Below are 21992 nucleotides of genomic sequence, written 5' to 3' on the forward strand. Positions count from 1 at the left end.
GGAAAAAATAGATATTGAGATTTAGTTACTGTTTATTTAACACTCAGTGATTTGTATAGCTCTCTTAATTAACAGTTTTATTAACAAGTTCAGTAAGCTTGCCAATTCATAGAATTAAGTTTCAATTAAAGAAATCCCCAGAAACCACATTTCCAGAGCTGCATGAAAAGGTTTGTCTAACTTGTTAATGCCCTGAGGATCAGATCCTAGCACAACACATCTTTAAACAGAATGTGCTAAATTCACTTGTGATGGCTTCCCCGCCTCCCTCCACACACACACCATTTCTGCTGCTCCTGCATCAATGAGACTTTCTGATGTAATTTAAAAAAAAATTAAGTTGCTACCCCTTGTGATATAGAGTCAATTTAAAAGAGCTGTGTATGCTGGATCTTAAAATGATAGAACCCAATGACAGGCTTATGCAGAAGGTCTTGGCCTTGGACTGAAGAAACTCAGGTTCTGTTCCTTGCTCTGTCACATCTTTCTCCTATCACTGTAAGCGGACATTTAATATGTTTGTCTACCATAGTTCCCAGTGGTAAATTGAGCCTAATAATAATATTAATACTTAAGAGTGCTGTGTAGATAGATCCATCAAGGTTTCTGAGATGCCTTTGGGTAGGTACTACAAAAAACCCTAATTAAATGAATCCCTCCAATAGTTTAAAAATCCTATTTCAAATGCCAGTTGAGGAAGCTCAGAAAGGTGTGGTCTACGAGCATATGGAGCATAAGAAATAAAACAAACTTCAGTTTACTCTGTGCCTATCAGTCAGGAAATCTGAATGGAAAGCTAAGGCACCCAACAATGTTGGAAGTGTGTGTGTTTGTGCAAAATTTGTAACATGGATCGAAATGCCATAACCACCAAATTATGTGCCAATGCTAGTCTTTAGAAATGAATAATTATAATTTTTAAGAGTTCCTCACAAACCAGCTGTCAAATCATGGGACAATTGTTATTCACATGCCATACAAATGTCCAGAAAGAGGAAGAATTGTTACCAATAGTGGCAGAGAAGATTAAAAGCAGGGTAGATTTTCACCATATAGACTAACCAAAGTGTGTGTATGTAGAGAGAGAGAGACAGACACAGACAGACAGAGACAGAGAGGGACTTTGAATTTAAGACATACACCCAATAATTACATTCTAGACATGGAAAATTATAAATTTGTTATAATTTTCCACGTCTAGAATGTAATTATTGTGAGGTCATCTTAAATTTACCATCCCACCCAGCTGCAGCAGAAAAACAGCAGCAAAGTGGCTGGCAATTGGAAAAGCAGAAGTGAGGGGGTGGTTGGGAGGTGGAAGTAGAAGTGGGGAGAAGCAGTGGGGAAAGCAGGGGTGGGGGAGAGGCATCCTGCCCCTCATCTCTTTCCCCTCTGGTGACTACTACCCCACCATTTACCTCCTCTTGCTGCTTTCCCCACTGACCTGGGCACCAGCAGCACTCCTTCCCTGCTCTGCTCTCATCCCCCCTCCCCCTTCCATGGGGAGAAAGGGGAAGGGGGAGCGGAGAAAAGGAGCAGATCAGTGATGGAGAAATCTGCAGTTTGCTGCTGATGCTGCCCCTACCCTATTTGGGCTCTCTCCATTTCTTACAGCTCCCAAGACAAGGCTTCGTTTCACATGATGAATTGGGAAAAGAAACCATCTTAAAGTTGAATAATTACAGTTCATAGCACAAGCTTTCATGGGCTGAAGCTCACTTCATCAGAAAAGACTGAGGCAGAATTAAGTGATCAAATTTGATTCTTACTGTTTTATTTTTGTGGATTAGGAAAAGAAGAAAATAGACTTTTTCACTTCAGAATTTGTTACAAAATGTCTACAGTTTACAGGTTTTCATTCCTAGTCTATTCCCCGCTTTTTCAGACACCTCCTCCAGCACACAACATAGAAAACATTAACATGCCAATTGCTGTTCAGAGTGGTGGATGTGACCTCCTACCTGACCCAAAGGAATTTGCGCTATTACTCCCTCAATTACCTAATCTCATTTTTTATGAGCATGTTCCTGAATGGAACCATATAGATTTAATCTGGGGTCTTGATGTATTGAATCATTCGTATGTGTAAATCATTCAGATGATGAAAAAGCATCCCTAAAGCCATAGAGCAGGGCTTGAAATGGTATGATTTGACCTCCTGGGGCTTGTTTGCTTCATGTTGGCAATGGGTGATTAGTTTTGGTATTGTTTTTTTCTTAAAAGCTTGTGTACTCAGAGGATCAGGAAAAGGATTTACTGTGATCAATTTGGATTTTTCTTCATGCATGTGTCACTATACCATATTTTTCATCCTATCAATACTCATAGGCAGTAGGGCTGTGCGAAATACCATTGTTTCATTTCAATGTCTGTTTCACCATTTTGAAGGGACAGTGCTTCATTTCATTGTTTCTTTTCATTCTGAAGCACTGTCCCATTTTGTTTCACTGAAACTGTTTCACTGTTTCGACTCATTTCGACATTTTCCCCATAGGCTATAATGGGGAATCATGAAAATGCCAAAACTGTTGTCATTTGTTGCCTGATTTGGATGCAAATTATAGGGATCATAACCCCTTCTGAAGTCACGAAGTCTGCCAAGTTTCAAGGAGATAAGTGCAGAGGTGTCTCAGAAACTGCTCCTCAAAGTCTTGAAAGCAAAATTTCCCAGCAGCCTCCTGATATCCAGCACCCATATCCCCAGGGGCTTGTACCCCCGGGAGGGCTGCGGGGCTGTGCAGAACTCCCCCTGGGGGTGCGGGCCCTCAGGTCTGTGCTGGACATGAGGCTTCTACTGCCACCTTGGACCGGTGCCAGGCACAGCCCACACCCAGCACCGGGGAAGACTAATGCTGTAGCTGGCCCTAGGCAGCAGCAACAGCCTCCTGTCAATCAGGCATGGATCCAGGGGCCCACATGCCCAGGAGGGCTGCAGGGCTGTGCCAGACTCCTGGGGGTGTGGATCCTCGATCTGCACCCCAGATGAGAGGAGGCTTCCCTGTCACCTGAGACTGGTGCTGGGCGTGGGCTGTGCCCACTGGAGAAAATTGCTGCTGCCACCTGTCCCAGGCAGCAGCAACAGCTTCCTCTCATCAAGCATGCAGATCTAGGGGCTTACACTCCTGGGAGGAGTCTGGCACAGCCCAGCATCCCTCCTGGGGGTGCAAGCCCCCAGATCTGCACCCTGGATGACAGAAGGCTCAGGCTGAAGAAGCAGCAATCTTGTCTGGTCCTGGGTGCAGCCCATGCCCAGCAACAGTCCCAGGTGGGAGAGGCAGCCTGAGCCTCTTCTCATCCAGGGTGCAGATCCAGGGGGAGGCAGGAGGAGCTGGCAATGCCCTCCGATCGGCTCTGCCAGGCCCATGAAGCACAGCCCAGAGGTGGGAGGCTGGTAGTGTCAGGGCTATACTCCCTGCCAGGCTGAGCTACATGGGGCTGCAGAGCTGCTCAGAGCACAGCCCTGGCTCTCCTCTGCCTCCAACCTGGCTTCTTCAAAACTCAAAATGTTTCAAAACTTTCAAAACATTTTGAGTGCCCTCATTTCATTTTGAAGCTGTTTCGATGCTTTTTGTTTCATTTCAATTTCACTGTTTTGAGCTCAAAACACATCAAAGCAGCTTCCAAATGAAACAGTTGGCACAGCCATACTTTCTACCCATCTTCCTCAAGCTTCCTGTTTGCAAAATGGGAATAATAAATTATCTGCCTCATGGGGAATATAGCTAACATGGGAATATAGCTAACATTTGTGAAACACTTTGAAGATGAATAGACCTACCTAAATGTTAAATGCTATTAAGGCATACTGAAAGGCTTATTTCAGCTTTCCAAATATGTATTATTTTTTATATCCAGTCCACTTTGTTGTAAAAGTTGAACTAAAAAAATCAAACAACTTAATCTGACAAGTGTCTGTAATATACAAATATTCAGCAACCTGCACTAACTACACAGTCCAGCATTTGAGCTTAACGGAACCACCTTATGTGTCTTCCTGTAATCAGCACCAAACCTTTAGGTAAGCTTTGGTGCTCATCTGTAAGTGAGGTACTTGGCTCCATTTTCAGTCCTCTTCTGTAATGTTTTTATTTTCTTATTTTCTATTGATATTTGCGGTTCTTTCAGTGGGTTTATGACACTAAATAAAATTAACTGTGATCATCTACAGGACTGCTCTCTTAAATATGTCCTGTTGATTTAACATTATGTGGAAATTTTATTAGTATTGTTGTTGTTAGTTTATCACTAAATCAAGGAATTTAATGAATAATGGATGCATATTTATAGAAATGCTTTGCTTGTACTTCCCATACCCTATTACTATCAGCAGTTTAAGACTAATAAATATAGAATCATACATTGATCTGTTGGTGTGTCTAATTTAGGGCCAGTCTAAAATCAGGATGGCTAGGCTTGCCTATCATATATTCTTTAGTTTTTATCTTGCGTCACATCCTCCATTCTGCTCTCCAAGAATGGCAGCTCTAATTCCTGTTTTGCTTTCTCACTCCCACCTCATTTTTCAAGACTTTCTCTGAAGTGAATATCAAACAAACCAAGCACATGATATAAATGTTTCTGGTCTGATCCTCAGACACATAGAAGCCCAATGGGATCTTTGCCATTGACTTAAATAGGATAGGATAGAGCCTTTGATTTAGAATTCACTTACAGGTTCACTTTCTCTGCATTGATGAGCAGTAGTAAATGGGCCATAATGCAGCCCAAAATCCTCTTTTAGATGTAAAATGTATTTTAGTTTATCCATGCGGAAGTCAGTCCCTCCACCTCCCATGCCTGCCCTACAGATAGATGGGTATGTTAGGAAATGGAGGTATATGAAAGAATTCTGCTTTTCTACAGCAATCTTCCATCATTGTAGGGGCCCTTTGCCAATTTGGAAATGCCCTGTAGTAGCTGTAAGCATTATTGGTGGCACTGACCTGGTCCTAAGAACTGAGGAGCTATAACCAGCTCCTCAAGATCTCTTCTTCTGCACCAAGTATAACCCAGGGAAGAGTCTGGCTCTTTATTGATTAGTTTGGAAGGATTTGATTTTGGTTTGTCTGTTTTACCTTCACTAAAACCAAATAACAGATAAACAAGAAAACAAAAGGTGTGAGAATGAAAATTCCCCAAGAACTCCATGTGGAATCAGGCCCCAAAGGTCCATCATTTACCATTAACAAATTCAAGTGAAAAGCTGAAAACATTCTGTATTTGTTACCTCCCATGGCAGCTGGTTTTTGGTTAATTATATTTGGTAAAATGTTAAAAATCAAATGCTCTGAAATATAACTTTCAAATATACTTTTATTTCGAAATATAATGTGAATAATGACATCTACAGACATTACATTTCAAAAAATGAATATAGATACCTTTTTTAATTCCATGATAGTATAAATAAAGCAATAAACATTGGGGTAAATTCACTTTTCTGTCAAAATGGAATGAAAATAAGCTAACTCCTTCTAGACATGGCAGAACACACAGCCACATGTGTACTTGACTGCAACCAATAGATATAATACATGTCTCCGATAAACATCACTATCTTAAAACATCCTGCCTTGCAGTCTTGGTATGGCATAATAAGGACTGCCAAAATAAGTAATTTTTGAATGCCTAACAACCTTGATACCATCCTATTCAAGGCTAAGATGCCTTCTTTAACATGCACTCAATGTTGGTGAACTTTAACCTTCTTGCTATATCCAGTGGTGTCTCTCCATCCTGAAAGATATCAACAAAATGCACCATGATATAATGCTCATGAAAGCAGGTACTTGGCCACAGGCTTCAAAGGAGAAATCAGATGGATTCAAAGTCCTCTAAATGGATTTTATTGTTGGATCCACAGCAAGCACCTACTGGACTGCCGTAATGAATTTGGTCTTATCCTGCTCCCACTGAACTCAGTGAGTCTGGGCCCTTTGAACTCTTACTGAAATATATTTGATTGTTCCTCTTGGCTGACATGCAGTGATTGAGAGGAAACAATGTCTAATGAAAGGAGAAATGTTACCAGGACCCCGGCAGGCGGCCTCTTACTCCAGAAATGGGAAGTGAGTGCTAGTTTGGGAAGGGGCTTGGCCAAGACAGTTAGATAAATTGATTCAGTGTGTTCCCTGGGCAGCCTGCATTTGCCTTATTTGGGGCTTAAACTGTTCTCCCCTAGAGAAGGCCATGGGGCAAATTTATTTTGTCCTCCACAACAAGTAAATCTGTTCGTAGAAAACAGTGTACTCTGCAGTCTCCTCTGCTTACTCTCCTGTTTATGGAAGGTCAGCAGGGAACCAGTCATAGCTACTATCAGCTTCTTCTGCTTACCTGATTCTTTATTGAAGGGTCTGCATGGGCTTCAAGTAGTAAGGGAACAAGTGACTGATTTTTCATTTCACAGGCATAGTGAAGGGCAGTGCTACCAGACTGAAAGGAAACAGAATCCACATATATGTTTCTTGTATCATTCTCTGCATGGAACAATAGACCTACAGTAGGGGTGTCAAACACATGGGTGGTTCTAGGATTTTGAAATGAGGGATGCAGATGGTGTGACACATCATCACATATAACACAACACACATTTTTTTCCCAGTTAAAGAGAAACTAGAAGCTTTAATAATATGCCAGGGGTCTAGTACTGTATGATTCAGTCTAAGATCAAAGTGAAAACAAATATAACTTCTTTGCAATGTGCATTAATTTTCTAGATTATATTTTAAGCTTGAATAACACAACAAACTAGGCAAAAAGTGGTCAAAATAGTCCAAAGATATAGTGGCTTTAGTCCTGTAGTTATTATAGTTAAATGTACTTATTCAGAGTGAGTATCTAGAGAATGCACCCAATACTTCACTGTCAGTCATTTCTGCATCTGAGTTAATATTAATTCACCTGAGTTAGTATTTCTAGCTTAAACAATCTGCAGGACTGTGGAACTGAAGAGACACATTACCAGGAATGACTAGCAAACAGCAAAATTAGCAGAGGAAAGGATAGTTTAATTAGTGCAACATGGAGACCCTTAAAATGAGAATGGATCATTAACACTTATAGAGTGGAGAGATGGTAGCAGGAATCAGGGAGTAGATAATGAGTCATGAAGTTAATTGACTCTCAGCACTGCCTGAATAGAAAGGCCACTGCCCCACCCAATCAGTTGGTTTTAAAGTTTGGGTGGCACAGGAATCAAAGATGGGGGGAAGGGGGAGGGGCACAACTGCACCACTGCAGCCCCCCTGGATCTGCCCCTGGTTAAACATATAATCCCTAGGCTGGATCTGGCCCATGGAGCCACTCCGTCCAGCCCATCAAGCTATAGGTGGACCAGGGATTTTGGAATGTGGCTAATAATGGGCCTGGTCTGCTACAGCATCCAGGGTCCTATGGCCCTGGTGGACTTGCAAATCAGCAACAGGGGGTGAGTGAAGGCTGTACCAAGATAGACTATGCTTGCCCTGCAGCTGCTTGGCCTGCCACCACATGCACTCCCATCACTATGGCAAGGGGCCTGCAGCCCCTTGCCCCACTGCCATGTTGGTGGTGACTGCCAATGACAAAATGATGCAGACAGGCACTTGGGAAACAGGGGCTGTGGTGACTTACAGTTGCAGCCATGGCTCCAGTATGAACATGCAGCTGCTAGTGGCAGCCCTTTCTTTTATGCCCCTCCCTCAAGTTGGTGCCTAGGGTTGTTGTCCTAGTTATGCCACTAGTAGTTACTGCCACCAGTACCTCATGCCCCAGAGGTCTGTAAGGAGCCCTGTGGTACGGATCTGGCCAGGGACACAGTGTGAGTTTGACAGCCCTGATCTGTGCACTGATCTCTGGCTTCACCAATCCAACCCTTAATAGTACTATGGGAAGGAACCTGTTTTATGTACATCTTGGGAGGGGAAAAAAGATACTTAAATATGAGTGATGTAGGGGAAAAGGTACTTACTGTGAAGGGAAGACAAGACTGTTTGGATTGTTTGTTGCTCTAACCCACAAAATATAAACCTACAACCCCAGGCTTCACTCCTCACTGTTATGCAGAACCTGCTTAAGACACAGCAGTAATTTTTTTAAAAGCACCTCACCATATATAGGCAGACAAGGTTCCTTGGGTGAATTTGATATCTTTTATTAGACCAACCCAAATTATAAAATCATAAGGTTGGAAGGGATGTCAAGGCTGAATCTCCTGCATGAATGTGGGAATTCTATTCCTAAATCATCCATGACCAATCTTTATCCAAATGCTTTATGAAAACTGCAGATGAAGGAAGTACTACAACTTCCCTGGGCAGTCTGTTTCATTTCATCACTGTTCTAACAGCAAGGAAATCCTTCCCAACGTCTAATCTGAATCTACTTTGCTGCAATTTGAAATACTTCCTTTAAGTCCTTCTTTCTGCTAGAAGGGAAAGGAATTGTCCTCCTCCTTTTTATGGCAGCCTTTCAACTATGTGAAAGCTGATATCATATCCTTCCCCCCACCCCTCCCTTAATCTCCTTTTCTGCAGTCTAAACATACCTAGTTAACTCAATCTTTCCATGCATGGCTTGTCTTTCAATCTGTCTCCTTTTATGTCATCAGTCGCTGCTCTCTCTCCAACTTCTCCACAGCCTTATTAAAAAGAAGAGCCCAGAACTACACACAGTACTCTATATTTGATATCTTTTATTAGACCAACCAAATTTGGGTTGGTCTAATAAAAGATATCAAATTCACCCAAGGAACCTTGTCTGCCTATATCCTTAGACCAACACGGCTACAACCTAAACCTCACCATATATAACACTCCAGAACAAGAGGTGCATATCAAAAATTCTGATTGTTATTGAAGCAAGAAAAATAATCCAAGGAAAGACTGCTAACACACTGAAGGATAGGAGAAGAATTCAGAAGGATCTTGATAGCTTGGAAAGCTGGCTAGAGATAGCAGAATTAAACTCAGTGTGGACAAATGAACATGCCACATCTACTGCAGAGTAATCAAAAGCACAAATATAGAATAGAAGATAACTGACTGCATGGCAGTATTACTGAGAATCATTTCATGGGTTTTAATGGATTACAGGCTCAACATGAATCAGCAACATGACACAGTTGCAAAAAAGCAAATGCAATTTTGGGTTGCATCAATGGAACAAGAAGTGTTAGTGCCATTCTGCTTGGTGCTGGTTTGCCCTCATATAGAGTACTGTGTGTAGTTCTGGGCCCTTCTTTTTAATAAGGCTGTGGAGAAGTTGGAGAGAGAGCAGCGACTGATGACATAAAAGGAGACAGATTGAAAGACAAGCCATGCATGGAAAGATTGAGATAACTAGGTATGTTTAGACTGCAGAAAAGGAGATTAAGGGAGGGGTGGGGGGAAGGATATGATATCAGCTTTCACATAGTTGAAAGGCTGCCATAAAAAGGAGGAGGACAATTCCTTTCCCTTCTAGCAGAAAGAAGGACTTAAAGGAAGTATTTCAAATTGCAGCAAAGTAGATTCAGATTAGACGTTGGGAAGGATTTCCTTGCTGTTAGAACAGTGATGAAATGAAACAGACTGCCCAGGGAAGTTGTAGTACTTCCTTCATCTGCAGTTTTCATAAAGCATTTGGATAAAGATTGGTCATGGATGATTTAGGAATAGAATTCCCACATTCATGCAGGAGATTCAGCCTTGACATCCCTTCCAACCTTATGATTTTATAATTAAGTTGAACAACAGATGAGATGAACTGACAATGGGGAAAAACATTTTCTGTACATTGCCAGATTTCAATCAGAGACAATACTCAATTACTTTGCCAGATAAGTTAGATATGTCAAAACAACCTTTCACTGGTTCATCTTATATGATAAATATGACTTTATTTCTAGCAGCTTCTGAAGCTTTGCTATCCTAATCTAAGTAAATTAAAGTCACATACACCACATTAATGACCTCTATATTTGTATAAAATCACTTACATAATCTGTAGCATTAACATCTACACCAGCTTTGAGTAACATCTTGATTAGGTTTTCATTCTGCTTACTCTTTGACACCTGTTTAACACATGAAGAAGAATTCAACACTGGTTGGAAAGTCAATTCATGTACGACTCTGCTAGCTAGATCTGAGCTGGCTCAGATAGTTCTATTCAGAGGCCTTCTTCATGCAGTTAATGGTGCAACTTTGCTACCTTAACCTTGCATCAGTTATACTCAGGTAGAGACAAATCAAAAGGGCCTTATTCATGTTCATATTTTTTTACTCAGTCCTTACTTTGAAAATAGCAACCCATATTTGTTTTGTTTATGCTCATAGCCTTGAACCAAAAGAAGAATGTCCCACCTGAAATAAGATGGTTGTATTTGTTATATTTATAGTTGGAAAGGTTAGTATACAGGCTTGTTTCTAGTTTTAAGCTGTTCTTACCATGAGGAGATATCCAATGAGTAAAACAGGCATTAGGATGATGATGAGCAGGTAGTCAAGGAAATTAAATCGTTTTTTCACAGCATAATGTAAGCAAGTACGCTGTTTCTAAAGAGAAAAGAAACCTTTTTTCAGGATCAGGTACAAAGTCATTCATTTTGTATATTTCATATATTTCCTGACTGGTCATCTGTTTGGAACATTTTCCTTCTATTCATATTGAAACAAAGATTCATGCAGTTTGCTTAATTCAAAATGAAATCTATTTAGTTGCCCAAAGCCATGGTAACGGCTCTTCATGTGTGTGGAGCACAATGGGGGGAACCCTTTTTTGACTTGTGATTCAGATAAACTGGGATTCAGTTTACTTTCCATGTAGCAATTGTTCTAGTCTGGGGCCAGGATAGTAATACTGGTCCCTACAACACCATTTTAATGTGTTAGAGCCTTTGGATCTTTGTCATTAGACTCTTTTGATCATTTCTACAACCTAAATCATTCACTGTTCTGTATGCTAGGTAAGTGTAGCAAAGACTCTAGCTGAACAGTAAATAGGTGCTGAAATTAGCACCTCTGGATCCCCCAAGTATTAATACCTTGAGGGTATATCTGTGCCTCCTCCTGAGTGAAACTGGGTATACCCTGCTCACTTATGACCCCTTCATGAGCACCCAGGCCCATAGGTTTGTAGAATATACAACTCAGTGCAGCCCTCAACACACAACATGTGAAAGCCTGAGCCCAGTTCTTCTATAAATACTTATGGCCAGGGTGATCATGGCAGGGTTATTGAGTATGAAGTGCTGATTCACCAGTGATATGCCCCATCTTGCTTACAAGGGAGTGTAGACAGAGCCTAAGGGCAGATCTATCAGCTTGGAGGCTACAGCAGACCCTTGCATGTCTTTCATGGTCCCACCATCAGAGTACAAACTGCATTCATGTATTTTACACTATGCTGGTGCAATACTTCTGGTGGGTGAAATGGCTCACTTCCACAAATGCTCAGTCAGCAGCTCCATATGTTCAGCTGTACCCCTGGACTCCCACAAATCTCTAGGCCATGGATGAAATCCATTCTATTCAGGTAGAGTCCCAAAGGGAAAGCCTTCTCCACACCCCAGGTCAGGCTATGAAGCTGTTATGTGACTTTCAGTTGCAGTGATGGGACCTCTTACTTGTAACCACAGTTAACAATAGTTGTGGTACCTGCAGTAGTGACTAGGGATCATAAAACGAGTGTTAAACCATGTAAAATGCCCAAACTGCCTGCCCTAAAACTTCTTTTTAAAGGGTAAGGGCAGACATAGGGTGGGAAGAATGTATACTATTAACCAATAAACAATACGATGGCAGTAAATGCCATGTTAAATTCTACACCTTGCTGGAAAGGAGACAGTTTGGAGGGTATGAGCTAAATTGAAGCAGATAAAAAGAAAGAAGAATAAAGAGAAGGGGCAGGGAGAAGGGATAAACAAAGGGTAAATGTGGAGTGAAGCTGAGGTGAAAGGACTGTAAAGGAGAAGGCAGGAGGGGTTGGAACAAACAACCAATTACCAGAGAGCAGAAAAAGTCTAATCAAAGCTAGGAAATTATCTGATATCATTAGTGTTCCAGCTCTTTCTACCAGTTGGAAGTTTTGGGTCCTCACTGTGATTTCTTTCTCCAAGGTTACATGACTACGGGGTAGGTGGAGATGGCATATCCCCCAGTGGAAGGTCTCTGCACAGTTCTGCGTCCAGAGCCTTTATTGGACTAACTGTTACTCTCTCCCCTCACCAGTGCAGCAATTTCAGTTTTAACTGCTTCTGTAAGTGCTCCTACCAGCCTGACTCTCTTGCTGATTCCTAACAATTCAGGAAAAGTTCTTAATTTGCAATTTCCTGCCTTCAGCAGGGGGGCTGGACTTGATGATCTCATGAGGTACCTTCCAGCCCTTAATGTCTATGAAATCTATGAATACTGCGAGGGATTCTCCTTTTCAAAGTTAATTCAATGTAAACTGCATATCTTTATAGCAAAAGGCAGAATGGTGGAGTCAAATGAATGGGCTCCATACATCTGAGGCACATCTAACATTGGCCAGAGAAGCACACTTGGAAATGAGAAAATAAAATGGTAAATATATTTCTAGGAGTGCACAGTACACAGTGAAATAGCATGTGAGACACTTAAATATAGTACTGAGGAAAGTATAAGTTAGGAAGCAAACATGGAGTTGCCAGCGATTAGACAATGACACAGGTGGCCTAGGGCAGTTGTGGAGGCTGGATGGGATGGTACAGGCAGGGCCATCCCTAGGGGGCCTTGAATCAGGGTGACCGCTCCAGGCCCCATGCTTTGTGGGCCCCGTGGAGCCAGGCCGCACTGCCGCTGGCTTCACATCTGGCCGCTCAGCACCCTCTCCACCCCCCAGCTGCCAAATACACTGCCTCCAGCCACTCGGCACCCCTCCCCCCCAGCTCCAAATCCACTGCCGGCTTCTTTGCACCCGGGGCAGGGTCCCACACAGGCTGATTTGCCCCCGGGCCCTGCACCCTGCTCAGGTTGCCTCTGGGTATAGGAACAACAAATCCTGAACTTCTGTGGGGGGTTGGTTTAAATCAGGGATCAGCAACCCCTGGCATGCAACGCCATTTAGCTTGGCACGCCACTGCCAGCCCAGGCTCTAAGCAGCTGCTGCCCGTCACGGAGCCCAGGCTGCTCCCAGCAGGTGGCTGGGAGGCTGCAAGCAAATCAGGCTATGTGGGCCGGCTGCAGCCAAGAGGCTGCAAACAGCTGCTCTGGGCTCTGGCATATCAGCACTCTGGCACCTTCCAAGGTAGACATTGTTTTTTTCAGCACTCTGGCCAAAAAACGTTGCTTACCCCTGGTCTAGATGATCCTTAGAATCCCTTGCTTATCCCTGTGAATCTGTATTTTGACCCCTGCTAGAACCAGAGCTGTAAAGAAGCAAAATCTTCCAACCTTTGTGTTAGTTTTTGGACTTCACTGTAGTTGGTTACATTCTCCATTTCCTTTATCCCCCCGGGAATCAACCACGGCTACTGCAGAAGAAAGGAGAGCAGAAAATACCCAGCAGCTCAAGGTGGCTGCATTTTTTTTTGTGTGTAAAAGAGGTTAGTCTGCCCCACTGTCACGCAGGGACATCTGAGAAGTGTTAGAAGTTGGCCAGATGGGTGTAAGAGACATGATGTCTTAGACCTTTCTCTTTCAGGCTTGGGAGGGTACAGTGAAGAACATATAAAGAAAGCTTCAGGAACATAAAAAAAATTCAGACCTGGGTGAGTGCAGAGCTGCTGTGTGGCTGGGTAGGCAGGGCTGATCAACATTTATGGATATCAGGTGTGACCTTTCTCATTATAAATTGACAATGCTAATTGTCAGGTATATGGTGGGGTAGGATGGGGTGTGGCAGGGACATTCAAAATAAAAGCCAAAACCTTCAATTTACTTTAATTACCTCATGATTTTATGGCTAATTTCATCAGGTGTTTTGAATGTGATGCGCATGTGTGTTTAACCTTTGACTTTGGCAATACTGCTAAGATTTTCCGCCCTACATATTGTTCCTAAAGTTCATCATTATAAAGGAAATATCACAAGGCTGTTTTTTTAAAATACTGTTTTGTTACTCACCTTATTTTTGAGGTTGATGTCAGCGTTTCTTTTCAAAAGATAACTGACTATTCTATTGTGTCCCTGTTTGCAGGCGCAGATTAGGGGTGTGTCTCCGCCAAAGCTGTCCTGAATGTTCAAATAATTGCTATCCTCTTGCAACAGCAGCTGAACTTCATTGAAGTCATTATTATAAGCTGCCTGGCAAATGGGCTAGGGAAAAGAAGGAAGGACATATTAATGAAATACATACATGATATGGTCGATTCTTGCAAGGAATCAAGCCCTTCCCCTGAGATAAGGTAAGTTCCTTTTAAAGCAGATGGGAAACAAGCGCACTAGTATCTCCTGTGAAGTACTCAGCATCTGGCAGGATCAGCCCCTGTGAAAGGTAGTGAAGGCTAATATATAACTGATAAACAAGTGAGTCTAGCACAGATATGGAGACATCTCTATGCAGGGGCAATGCATAGGGGGTGCACACTGGTACACATGCACCTTCTGCGTGTGGTGGTGCACCCCCTGCAAAAAGGCACCACTGACACTGTCAGCAGCGCCCGCAGGTGGTCATTGTTCACCACCCCGCTGCTGGCACCTCCGGTGGTGTCTGTGGGCAGTCCATAATTGCCCCTGACCACTGCTAGGTGGTCGCCAACCCATGATCGGCGCTCACCACCACCCCCTCACCCCCCCCCCGCTTCCAACAGTGCCAGCAGAGCCTGAGGGAGCTCTCCGTTCACCACTGCTGGACTCCCGCTGCTGCCATACTCCCGCCACCACCGGTGCAGCCGTGCCCCTCCAGCCACTGGGGGTACGTGCCATTCATGCCTCTACATTACTGTAGCTAGAATTGTACATAGGATTAAAAAAAGAGAGACACTGTCCAGACTAGTTCCTATAAAGACCATTTATTCCTATAAAGACCAGAGTCAAGACTGAGGGCTACAATGGGAGCTGGATTTGTTCACTAATGTAGATGTGCATGTCAGTATCAGAGCACAGCTTAGAAGAATATGAAATTCACATGGACTTTGGAAAATGAATACTGTTAACTCTTCCAGAAGAAGGAAGAAAATACTAAAAGATAAATACTAAAAATAGAGTATGTGTGTTTATATGTACATCTATGCAAAAATATTTGTCCTGATGCCCTCTTTTTTTGGGGGGGGGCGGGGGGCGGGAGTCGTATACTGAAGAATACTAAACATCTTTTATAGGATTAGTTACATGTATAACATTCCATGAGATCAGGCCAAGTTAGGTAAAATGGCTTCTCTCATCTTACTTGTCATCTATTACTCATAATAGTTAGTAGTAATTGTCTACACATCCAGAAGGGAGAAACTAAAGAAGGAAAACGATAAAGTAGATGTGCAGTAGTACAATAAGCAACCACTGTTGCAGCCTGGCCAGTCTCTGCTGCCATCCAGGCTGCATACCTTCAGTGTTACATTTCTGTGTTAGTTGAGAGTCAAGGGCTAGTACAGCTATCTAACTTGATGATGCCTTGGGCTAAACAGTAATTCAGATGAGATGGATGCTGCAATTATAGTTAATTCCACCAGATGGTGGTAGGAAATGCATCACAGTGCAACTATGTACCTTCCCTATTACCTTCAGATGAATCAGGTGAGGAAAGCATTAGGTTTGGCAGTACTGTAATAAACTTTGGTACTTCTTGTTCCTATTTCTTCCCAGAGGATGGTGCTGTATGCAGAACTGAAAGCTACTAGTGCAGTTCAGCAATTTGAATTCCTTCTTCTTGGTAGCTTTACTTTTGTTAGGTTAGGTATTTGTTTCTATATTTTTACCTAAGAAATCAATAACAGACCATTTCAACCATGCAAAGAGCCTACTGACTTCATTGGAGCAAACCACAAAGCACTATGAGTTCATTTCTGAACTAAGCACTCAGGACCACAAAAGGACTTGAAGGCATACTTTATTACAGATACAGGATATTTGCTGAACAAGTAGGTACCATTTTTACACAGTCCATTTTCTGAACACAACCACAGTTGAAGTCAAAATTGAGTGACTATTTTAAGGATAACCTAAAAAGACAGCATTTGTGGAAGAGGAGGAAATGGTGATCAAAGAGATAAAGAACACAATTTCCTGCAAGAATAAATTAGGCTTAATTTTTTTGATCACAAGAGTTATCTGGAATGCTGATATCTGCACCCACATCTCAGTTCCTACAAGGCTGTGGGACTGAATATTTTTACTTCCTCTTCGTAGCCCACAGATTTCTGTCTCTGCAACAACTAGAGTTGGTAGGAGCAAGTGAGGAGTCAAATGCCCTTGACACATCTTGCACTTAAGATATGATTAATTGGTGCAAGGGGAACCTAGGGCCATAATCCTGGGCTCCTCCTACACTGGCAATATGGCATAATGGGATCTGATGCTAGATCCCACAATCATGCCTCCTGCTATGCACATGTGACATAGTAGGAAGCACAATTGTTGGGATCATGTATTAGATCCCATCATGATTTCTTTTTAACATGTCAGTGACCTCCTGAGAGTTGTGATGCTCAACTTCCAGCTATCCATCTTGCAGGTAGAAAGTAAAACTGAGGAGAACCATGCAGGCAAGTCATTTTCTGGGAAGCTGTCATTTTTGATTTTCCAGATAGAAAATGAAAATTTGAGGGGGAAATTTAAATATTCCCTTGGAAAAAAATGATTTTTAAAATGGACTTCTTACCATCAAAAAGGATTCAAATGAAAATTCCTCAGTCCCAAATACTAAAAAATTATGTGCTGACAGATGCGTGTGAGGCGGGGGTGGGGGAGAACTCACTTTACCAGAAGCAGTAGCACATTACTTAGTCCTGGCTCTGTAGCATCTGTATAGATCAGGTGTTTCAGTAGGGTTTTTTGGTGCTTTTATCTAATAGCTGATTCAACCCTAGACATGTGGTATGGTAGCTAATGCGGAGAGGTGTCTGTGTGTGTGCATATCCAATTTCACTGAGACAGGCAGGAAGAACAGTGTCCACTTAGGGCTTTTTGGAGCTAATCAACAGGTCAGCTGGTAATGTACCTCCATTCCTTCCTTGAAAAAAGCTGTTTAAGAAGAGCTTGAACTACTAAGAAAGGCTTTTGTTTTGTTCATGGGCTGATAAACACTTATCAGCTCCCTGCTGGCTCCCTTGCCTGTCAGGTTTGCTGCAGACAGTATGACGAAACAGGGAGAGGGAGATTGAAAAGCTCATTATCATGAACAGATGCATGCACTGCACTGGCAGTGCTAGCCAGGGGCTGGGGTCTAGCAACACTCCTGCCCCTTGAGCAGAGAGCGGGGAAAAGTCTGGGATGGTGCAGGCCATCTGGGGTTTACACCCCTCCCTAGTCAGAATGTCCTGCTGGGGCCTGGCCACATATGCCTTCACCTCAGCACTGTAGAAGGAAAGGGAAGGTTGCTTTAGTGCCCCCCCAGCTTCTAGCCTGAGCCACTACAGGCATATGCCTGCATTTCTTCAGTCCAGAGGGAATGTCTGAACAGTTGCAAACTGGTTCAAACTAGGCAGGTTAGACTAACCTGCAAAGATTGAATCAATTCAGGCTCAGGCTTTTTGAATGTCTGTCTCTAGGTAGTATGACTAGAGCAAGGAGGGAACAGGTTGCATAACAGGAAAGATTGAGAGTTGGATTACTGCTGCTGCATAAAATTAAAGTTTATTTTGTTCAGACTTTTCTACATTTTGTCCAAGACCTTGTCATTTACAGCTGTGGATCTGTTTATACAAAAAAGCAGGGAGTACTCCACCTAATACAAATAATACTAGAAAGTGATATTCCTTGAGGAGGAGATGTTCCTTTAGCTCTACAATCTGGTTTGCTAGCTCTTCACTTGCAGTCTCTTAAAAAATTACTCAGCAAAAGGCAACCGGCTGATTCTGAGGTCAGTGTTTATGGCATGAAACTTGTGGGAAAAGTGCTAAAGTCTTAATATTAAGGTTGCAACTTCTCCTTCATTAATGGAAAATCAGTGCTGATAACAGCTATAGTGCCTTAGGCTGTCTATATACTGCTCATTTGCATTCTAGTAGAACATGTCAGAGCAGACTCAATTAATAGAACACTCCCGTATTACCTCACCATCATGTGTATTTAAGTCCCTGGCATGCTTTAAAATGGCCACAGGGGCACTTTATCTAAATCTTCTTGAATGGGATCCCACAGCCATTTTTAAATGCACAGGGGCTTAATACATGTGATGATGAGGTGTTTTAATTAGAACAGCTGTTCAGGAACTATTTTAATTAAAATGCTCCCCACCCCAAAGCACATGAATAGACAGCCTTAGAGTCGTGAACTTAGAAGACACAAGAGCTGTACTGTCTTACATCTGGGAGAGGAGTTTCTGCATCAGCATTTGAAGTGTCCCATTGTAAAGAAATTTTCAGTATTGCTGCTCTTGGGATAGATACCTCCAATCACCTGGGTTGCTGATCTGACAGCTCCTTCTGCATTAAGATTAACAAAGATGCAGTAGTCTTAATTTCAATTTGTTTCTAAAACTTGTTCCAAAAATCAAAGATATATGTTTACTCTGTGTATGAATAAGTGTACATTTTGAGGCATTCCTTACTAGTGGCTTTTAAGGTATTAGATAAAGAGGCCTAACACAGTATTTGCATCTAGAGACAGGCCATCGGTTTGACCTTTAGTAGTAAGTTTTTAAATGAATGTTGGCAAAAGATTCCAAAATAGTGACTACAGGAATAGATTATTTCTGTTTTACAGAACAGGTACAGCCTAGACCAATGGTTCTGCAAGCCTTCCTCATGTTGCTCCAGTAGCATTTCTAAGTCCTGAGTAGGAGGTCTCCTTCAATGCGGGAGGTGGTATCTTAATATCTTAAGACCCTATTGGTTGTCTAACTGCAGTCACTTTTACTTGGTGGTTCAACTAATGTCACTTCGGAGTTCTTGTGTTCTTTAAGACTAAGTCGAGAATTAATCTCCATCTGTCTGCCGGAGAAAGGATTGGGCTCAAGCTCTTTCCACCCAAACAACTGAACCATTACCAGAATCTCAATGCATTTTGATTCTTAAGGCCTGGGTTGGATTTGATTTGGCTCTCTGTAGTTAATGGGCTCTCTCACTACCAGTTTTTCTAAAATAACCATCATCTTTTTTTACCAGTTAAAACATAAACAGTCTAAACATTATAGATAATTAATTTGGCATCATATCTGTAAATCATGTTATTTTGGATGATTTGGTCTAGGGAAGATTATTAACAAAACTAGAAAAGATTTAACCAACCTTTCAGTGTGTAAAGGAAAGTTAATGTAGACAAATGAAATTATGTAGATCAGAGTTCTGTGTATTCACATATGGAATCTTAACTATTTTCTTTTATGGGACTGGATCATGCAGATCATTTAATGGCCTCTTACTATCTAGCAGAAAAATGCTCATCTCTGGTCTCAGTTACATCTATGCAATTCCAGTTGAAGTTCATGGGAGCAACTGGATATGTGCATGCCTAAGGGCAGGGCACAAAACAATCTAACAGCAGTACCTTACATAAAATATAAAGTAATAGTAAATGGAGTAGTAAATAAAAGGTCTGAATGTTAAGCACACTCTAGTATACTCCAGGAACCCAAAATGGCCTATAGACAATAAAAAAGAGTTAGGGAAAGGTAAGATTTAGGTAAGATAGTTCCTTTAAACTTCTTTTCCTCTTACACTGCTTCCTGAAGTAAAAACTATTTTGGCTTAGAGTAATATTCACCACTGGTCACAGATTCCCACAGGAAAAAGCTGCTGTTGCTCATACCCCATTGGATCCTCTGGGTAAGCACAGCTGATACAGAAGATACTGCAGCTCAAGGTCCAGTCTACCAGTGAGAGAAGTATGGAATTCTGCCCCAGGAAAGGTAAAGGCACAAGGCCTGGTACACAATTGGTGCACTTAGACATGCAAGAGAGGACAGAGGTGCAAGTAGTGCTGTAATATGGTACACACCACAAAGAACTAGTTAGTTTTTTTTCAAAATTATAAGGAAGGGATTTGTAAAAATGTCTAACAAATAGTCCATCTCTGCTTTTGTAAAGTGGTTTCTTTCTTCACAAAGCATACACCTCAGCCCATGCCAGGAACTTTTTCTTGCATTAATTTATGCCCAGAAATCACACTGAAGTTGAGATGATATTAATAAAAGAGAAGAAAGTCAAAGCTGAAAAGGGAGAAAAAAGACAGAAAATTCATCCAGTCATGTTTGCAGTGTCCAAAAAAATTTGTCAGGATCCAAACTGTCCAGCAGTTATTGCAATTACAGCTAATACAGTTATGTAGCCATACATTTTGAAGAAAATTACTTCCTCAAAAAAAATGGGTAAAATGGTCACTGAAAGGTAAAATATCTAAAAACTATGCAAAAATAGGGACAAAATTATCTTATCACCTTAACATGGGCTACTGGTGCCACCTTAATCAGGAAGGGGCATGTGCCCCCCCTGCGACCAGTCACGCTGACTGGTGGGTGGGAGGGGTTCCCCCGCAGTCGATCTCGCTACTTCTGGGAGCAGCTGCAGCAATCCAGCTGCTTCTAGGAGTGGCTGCAGTGATGGGCCGGCACTTGCAGGGGGGCACCGGTGCTCCCACCTACCCCCCCTGCCCATTGCCTAAGTGGTGAGCACAGTCAGCCAGGGGGTGCACCGGCATTCTCAGGGGGTGTACATGCACCCTCGTGAACCCCCTATGCCTCACCACTACACTTTAACTAAATATCTTAAGACATTATGCCACTTTTTTACATAAAGTACTCTGTGATGTTTAGACAGGCATCAACAATTCCTTTTACAACGGAATGCAGTTTAACCAGATAGTTAGATCATGAGCACATGGAACTCAATTACATATAATGATGAAATCAAATATTCATTTTATTTGTTATAGCCCTTTAATTAAAAATAAAACCTTACTGGTTTTCAGTGTTCGAATATAATTTTTTAAAAGAATTATACATAGGCATGTTGATACATCCTAAAGACGAAACACCAGTGTGTTATAATCATAGCATAGGGAGCAAAGGAGAGATTCTGATTTTCCTCTTTAATAATAGAGACTATGTGGATGTATGTTTAATGCAATGTTCTTGCTAAAACCTAGGCACCCATTTTCCAGGCTAGACTCTAGGAAGATGCATGGATTTAGGATTGAAAAGAAAAATCACCTTGCTGATAAAAATATTGGCCCTGAGAGCCAAATTTGTTCATTAATGCAGTAGTTTTTACTAGCTTGTTTCAACCCAAGCTGAAGTACACCTTTCCAATATCTAACATGCTTCTACCCAAAACTAGTTTACACCTTGCTTCTAAACCCCTTCACACCTTTCTCACTGAAGTCGCTAGAACTCATATATAATCATTCTATTAATTATTACAAATAGTATCTTTGGCCACACACTGAATGTTTTACTTTTAGTGAAGTAGAGTTTTCAATTAAAACAAAATCCTGTGAAATAAATCCAAATACCATTTTTTCTGTATCGTCTACAGCTTCATATACTATGAAGGAAATGGTCACATACCTCTGAATAAAGTATTCCCATGCCTGTTATTTGCAGCTTGACTACAGCCTTTTCGTGCTCACCTGATCGACAGGTTCACTTGACTTTGAATTGCTCCTGAGTTTGTTTAAATCAAATTAATATTTTATCTCAAAAGTCCCTTAACTGAGTGATATCGATGATACCCAAGCCTTTCCAAAGATACATTTGTTTTCTAGGGTTTCCTAATCTGGGACGATGAAAAAATGTTTCCAAAAGGCCCAACCCACTGAGGTAAATGTGAAAGTGTCAGTTTACAAGGCTGTCAGAAGTAGGACAAGTTACAACAGAGAGAAGTTTTCCTTAGCTGTTGTTTGCAATGTCAATACCAGTTTGCCCGGAAGGAAGATGGCAAAATAGCCACAATGACAGTACATTTTCACAAGAAAATG

The 21992-nt window shown here is 41.8% G+C and overlaps 1 protein-coding gene across 1 annotated transcript; it reads right to left on the bottom strand.

Annotated features, from left to right (window-relative positions):
• Positions 1-5295: 5295 nt before the first annotated feature.
• ANKRD22 (ankyrin repeat domain 22) lies at positions 5296-21784 on the bottom strand. Its single transcript, XM_006269138.4, has 6 exons — positions 21583-21784; positions 14046-14237; positions 10407-10514; positions 9956-10033; positions 6334-6432; positions 5296-5736 (listed from the first exon to the last, which is right to left on the bottom strand). The coding sequence occupies exons 1-6, from the start codon at positions 21601-21603 to the stop codon at positions 5659-5661; spliced, it is 576 nt and encodes a 191-aa protein (XP_006269200.2). The 5' UTR covers positions 21604-21784; the 3' UTR covers positions 5296-5658.
• Positions 21785-21992: the final 208 nt, after the last annotated feature.

Source organism: Alligator mississippiensis, chromosome 6 (genome assembly GCF_030867095.1).
Source record: "Alligator mississippiensis isolate rAllMis1 chromosome 6, rAllMis1, whole genome shotgun sequence".
NCBI lineage: Eukaryota > Metazoa > Chordata > Crocodylia > Alligatoridae > Alligator > Alligator mississippiensis.